The sequence below is a fragment of the Atta cephalotes genome, assembly GCF_000143395.1.
Source record: "Atta cephalotes unplaced genomic scaffold scaffold00011, whole genome shotgun sequence".
NCBI lineage: Eukaryota > Metazoa > Arthropoda > Insecta > Hymenoptera > Formicidae > Atta > Atta cephalotes.
In genome coordinates this window covers 3,894,434-3,900,240 of record NW_012130075.1, presented here as the reverse complement: position 1 = coordinate 3,900,240, position 5,807 = coordinate 3,894,434, and the positions used below count along the sequence as shown (strand labels likewise).

The 5,807-nt window shown below is 34.1% G+C and overlaps 2 protein-coding genes across 2 annotated transcripts in view; both read left to right on the top strand.

Annotated features, from left to right (window-relative positions):
* LOC105617047 (BRO1 domain-containing protein BROX-like) overlaps positions 1-2,017 on the top strand; it is a 2,474-nt gene extending 457 nt beyond the window's left edge. Inside the window, exons 2-7 of the mRNA XM_012198627.1 lie at positions 283-513; positions 624-719; positions 883-1,061; positions 1,131-1,306; positions 1,430-1,662; positions 1,771-2,017. Coding sequence (XP_012054017.1) covers positions 283-513; positions 624-719; positions 883-1,061; positions 1,131-1,306; positions 1,430-1,662; positions 1,771-2,017 — 1,162 coding nt within the window. The remainder of the gene's footprint in view (positions 1-282; positions 514-623; positions 720-882; positions 1,062-1,130; positions 1,307-1,429; positions 1,663-1,770) is intronic.
* A 2,425-nt stretch (positions 2,018-4,442) lies between these two features.
* LOC105617046 (protein sarah) lies at positions 4,443-5,418 on the top strand. The gene is made up of 4 exons (XM_012198626.1): positions 4,443-4,697; positions 4,770-4,959; positions 5,064-5,216; positions 5,294-5,418. The coding sequence occupies exons 1-4, from the start codon at positions 4,443-4,445 to the stop codon at positions 5,416-5,418; spliced, it is 723 nt and encodes a 240-aa protein (XP_012054016.1).
* Positions 5,419-5,807: the final 389 nt, after the last annotated feature.

Below are 5,807 nucleotides of genomic sequence, written 5' to 3'. Positions count from 1 at the left end.
ACACACACACACACACACACACACACACACACACACACACACACACACACACACACACACACACACACACACACACACACACACACACACACACACACACACACACATGTACGCACATATATACGTACGCATGCATACACATATGCACGCGCGCATATACGCATACATACATGCACGCATGTACATTTTCGTATTTCTTTAGTATATCCAAATTTTTTCTTTTTTTGAAAAAAAATGAATTGACTTTTCCTTCTTTATATTAAGAGGTCTGTGTGTTTTCAGTGACTTAAAGCTGTCAAGAGCTAGACTGTTGGATCTAATCAAAAATGCAAACAATACCAGTGATACAATAGAGCCTGCATTTCTTAGTTACCTGAGTTTGTTGTATGGATTTTTATGGGAAGTCAATCCATCCGAGGAAGAGGCTCAACATGTTGGCAGACCCAATCCTAGCAAGCTCAGAAATGTTCTCATGTTCAAGTGGACACACACGTTACTTGGTGGTGGCACATTGTAAATAATTAAAAAGATATTTAATAAAATAGTTTTAAGATAATCTGTGCGATGTTACAATAATCTGAACGATTTCAAAATGACCTCTAATTACAAATTTTTTGTTAAAGCTCCAGCGCTGATTCTGTTTATGAAGCAGCTAATATGAGTGTCAATGTAGGCCTATGGTTTATGAAACATGCGGCAATGATTGCTGCAAAAGATGAGTAAGTATAAATTAAACAAAATTTTAAAACAGTCCTCAACGTGATTATTATATAAAAATATAGAAGAAATAATCTATCTTTTTCTTTCTATTAATTATAATAGAATTCATTCATTTTCTTAATGTACAATTATATCATAATTGCAATTATATCATAATTATAGCATAACAATGAACGAGGCTAAAGAAGTACACAGTATGCTAAGACGAGCTGCTGGAATATTTACCTTTGTACAGACTGAATTTTTGCCGCAGTTGGATAGTCCACCACCTTTAGGAAGTGATTTAGATCCTCGTGTACTAAATGCATACGTTAATCAATGCACAGCAGAAGCACAAGAAGGTTGTACTCGTGCGAAAATAATTTTAATAAGTTTATTTGAATATACTTACATTGGCTCTTCATTTATAGTTACAGTGGCTAGAGCAGTAGAGCTCAAACATAATTCTAGCTTGATATCAGCTTTAGCCAATGAGACTAGTAAGTTATTTCTGGATGCTGCTAATACTCTTCGTCCATTTAAGCCAGAAATAATCGCCCAATGGACGAAATATTTGGAGCTTAAATCAGCGTTTTATCAATCTTACGTAAGTTCATAAATTTATAAAAGTCAACAATCATTTAATTGTAAATACAATTGATAATATTTGTTATTCTTATTTATTGCTTATTTACGCTTTGTAAGCTTACTCATGCTCTGATTACTTTAGGCTTACAATTATTGCGGTGAAAACTTGTTGGCAATGGATAAGTGCGGCGAAGCGATACGGGCGATGCAGGAAAGCGATTCATGTTTAAAGAAGGCGAAAGCACTCTGTCAAGAATATGGGAAAACGAACGGGCCTGCGCCTCGCGTTAAACCAGACCAGCACGCTGTGTTTAGACGATTGGCGCCTATAGTGAAGCTTACTCTTGATAAGTGTAATCGAGAAAATGGATTAATGTAATTATCTCGTTTAGATTTATTATCAATTTATATATAATACAATATATTGTTTTAAAATGTATGACGTTTAAACAACACATTAATCTGAATTTAAATATATAATAGATATCATCATACAGTACCGGGTGAAGTTCCAGCCTTGGATACTAAAGCTACTTACGGCTTAGTCAGCCCGATCGACTTCCAAATGCCATCACCAAATCCTATCTGGAATTTGGGTACATATCAAGTATTAGCCGGAGTAGCGGCAGCGAAAGCCGAAAAGGAGCAGAACTTGCCGCCAGTTAAAGAAGAGGCGATTCATCAAAGCAGTAAGGAGCCGAAAAATGCAAGCGGTTGTACCTTACAATAAGGCTCTCTACATATAATGATATAGGCCGTTTGTAAATGCTTTTTCTTTTTGTGTCACGGTGATATTAATTTTAATTGCAACAGACATGTGTGGGCAAATTAAATATATGTGCGCATCGCATGCGCACAAGTACAAATCCGGTTGTGTGAAACGTGAAGTATTAATTTGTTAAATAAAAAGAAGAATAATTATTTGTTATCATAAATACTACTACTATTTCATTCAGTATTAAAAATATCGCGTTATGCAACAGATAGATAAACGATTGCAAAAGAGATTAATCTAGCATATCAGTGTACATCTATTTTCTGCACATGTCTGAAACTTTTTAGCGGGCATCTTTTAAATTTGTATCAATGTGAAGTACGCAAGATTCATATATAATTTGATTTTATTGTAGATAATCGAATACTATGACTATCATTGTAGGTACAAGCTCCTTGCCGATAGCAAGAAATTGTTAATGTCACAGACATTATTTTAATCGCTACGTTTGATCTAGTCAATGCTTTAGTGAAAACTAAATTTTTTTTAATTAATAATGCGAGGGAGACATTTTCGCAAGTAATGTGCATGTAATGCATATTATCAGTATGCATGTATTATAATAAAGAGGCGTAATCTTTTTCTACATATTTTTTATAAGCTATAGGTTTAAACGCAGAATGTTCAATTCAAATTTTAAAGATATATATATATAAAAGTGTCTCAAAAACATGTTAAACTAATGCCAAGTATTAGTTATTGCTAAATTATAGCAATTATCTTTGTTAATAATTATTATTTGTGATATGCAAAGCATTTATTATATACATGACCAGCGAGTGACCTAACAAAATTAAAAATTTACAGGTCATGGTACTTGATATTGGCTTTGAAAAATTACTTATATATAGATAAGAAATTTTGTTGTTAAATAATTTAGGAAAATAATTTTTGTGTGCAATATACCGAGATCAATGTAGCAATAGTAACAATATTCTACCTATATAACATAGATAATAAAGAATATTAAATCGCAGTCTATAAAGATTATATTTTATATTCAATCATATTTTTCGTATAACAATAATTACGCATGTATATAAAACATAAACATGCAAATTTACTTCTCCACTATTTATACAACCTTTGAAAATTAAAACATAAATGCTACATCTTTAAATAAAACATTAACATTTTTCGCTATTGATAACAATTTGAATTTAAAATATCAGCAATGCTGATTTCAAAGTGTTTCGAATAAAGAGAGGGAGTGGCAAATTGCATCACGTGAGCCGCTTCCTCTGATTGGGCATGGGCATCAAAGCTCCATAAGGTATGGAAGAGATTAGAGAAAACTGATCACATGATCCCCATCCTGAGTGGACGTAGGCATTCACGTGATGCAATTTGCCATTCCCTTTATGAGGCTTTCTTAGTTTCGAGTTTCGAAGAGTTGTCAAAGATTTTAATTGGCTGCTGATAAAAAATTTGTGGAGCTGCTCCAGGAATTTCTAAAGACTGTCTTTTCAATGGCCAATTGGCATCATGTCCAATGAAATCGAATTGGACAATGTTATCCAATTGGTTTTTAACAATTTTATTCGTGCTCGCACCTAACCTGATCCTGGCCGATGATGGCATTCGATCGGATCGCGATACGGACGAGACGCGCGAATCGTCCGCTGTTTCTGTTGCCCTGAAATCGACGATGACGCGCGATTACGTCGCGGTAATGAAATAACGAACATCGTCGGTGAAGAGACACGTCGGTGGCAGTGAAACGCGAATGCGTCGAAACATGGTGATTAAATCCACCGAGATGGAGACGATGGAGTAGACTTTGCCTATGCGTGAAACATAAATACATCCGTGACGAAGCAGCGTCTTGAGAACATTCAGTTCTCGGTGCTCGGTCTCTTCCTCGGTTTGTGTCAAGTCGAGAGGTAAGAGACGGTCTGGCATCCTCGGAACAATAATAGATCTTTCATGAACAATTTTCAATGATAACGTCAAATCATATGTACTTATATTCACTCGCACATAATTGCATGCTCGACAAAACGGATCTACCCTCGCTTCGCGTCTTTCTTAATTAGATAATATATAAATATCAAAATGTACAACTTAATAAAGCATAAATTACATGTAAAATTAATCGTTTTTTATAGATTTATTTAAATTTATTAGAGACATCTTCCATTTCATAAAGTAAGTTTCAATTTTTTATTAATTGAGATATTCCTGCAGTAATCTAATTTTCATTAGCAAATCTTCAATATTGATACAGATATGAATAAATATCGTTTTTCTTCATTCAATCTTGTATATGCATATAATTAATGCTGGACTATAAAATTCTAAGTTCTTAATTTTTTAGTCTTAAATTTTTTTCTTAATATTTGGTTATTCTCATCTATTCTAAGCAGAACAGGAAATAAAAATGGAAGAAAAACGTAGCAGTAGAGATACGACAGAGGAAGAGGAACTGGAAGACACTGAAAATATAATAATTAACGAAGTGGATGGTTTACCTAACTTACATCCAAATTATGAACAATTAGAGCTGAAATTTAAGAGAGAAAAAGATGACACAAATATTAGATCGATCGATGAGTTAGTTCACGACGAAGATCTACCAACTTCTGTAATTGTAACAAATGTAGATCCTCGAGTTTTTAAAGATGACGATTTGAAGGTAATAAATAGTTTGTATGAGATATTCCAAAGAAGAACTTCTGTTATATTGTCTAATGTTGTGTCTTTACAGTCGTCCATAGAAAATCTTTTCAAACAGTTTGGAGAAGACATTACATTTCAATACTTCAGATCCTTCAGAAGAATGAGAGTAAACTATAGTTCTCCTAGTGCCGCAGCAAATGCGAGGATACAGTTGCATCAGTCGCATTTTGGAGAAACTGATATTAATTGTTACTTTGCACAACCAGTAACACCTATAGGTACATAATCATTATAGAATTTTAGAATTAAATATTATCACACTAACCAAATTAATAAAGTGCAAAAAACATTTACATATTAACATATGGAATATAAATTATAGATATGGAGGATCAACATCTTCAACCACCCGCGCTTACCAAACAATTTCTCATATCTCCTCCTGCTTCTCCGCCGGTCGGTTGGGAGCCACGTGAAGAAGGAGAGCCACTCGTTAATTACGATTTATTAACCGCTATAGCCAATTTATCAGCAGGTTACTATTGATTCTTATTATTTTAAACTTTACCAACTCTATATTTTATATATTATAAATAATTATCGATATTGCAGGCGACACACATGAGATACATCCAGGAGGCTCAGGGCAGCCAGGCATAGTCGTGCATGTTTGCGAAAACGCGAATCCATCGAAAAATACGCCTCGTATTCAACACACGCGATGTCCGGAACATTAATTTCCTCTGTTTATTCGTATCTCGAATTTGTCACACGATACGTTTTTATGCCCTGTTAAAAAGCTAGATATGAGCTAGAAAAGAAGAAGACATATACCTAACGAGCGATTTTAAATTAGTATTATATTGGAGTTACAATTCAAAACTGCATGGTTGGTATCCAGTTGACGAAAGTATGTTGTGAAAAAACATTACAGCTCGATACAGTACAGACAAGTATAGACATGGTGTCTAGTAGAGTCCGACCGAAATCACATTTTGACTTCCGGTCAAAATCGAAAACGAAACCGAAACTTAGAGGTCTTACTTAAAAAAAAAGAGAGAGAAGCTAATGGAATCATTTATGGACCGGAGTCAAAATTGATATTGTTGGATTAATTTTACAGCAT

Excerpts from the sequence above, each read along its gene's own strand:
- LOC105617046 (XM_012198626.1), top strand. The coding sequence starts at position 4,443 with ATGGAAGAAAAACGTAGCAGTAGAGATACGACAGAGGAAGAGGAACTG. Across the intron at positions 4,698-4,769 it reads TTAAAGATGACGATTTGAAG|TCGTCCATAGAAAATCTTTT; the intron begins GTAATAAATAGT and ends GTGTCTTTACAG. Across the intron at positions 4,960-5,063 it reads ACAACCAGTAACACCTATAG|ATATGGAGGATCAACATCTT; the intron begins GTACATAATCAT and ends TATAAATTATAG.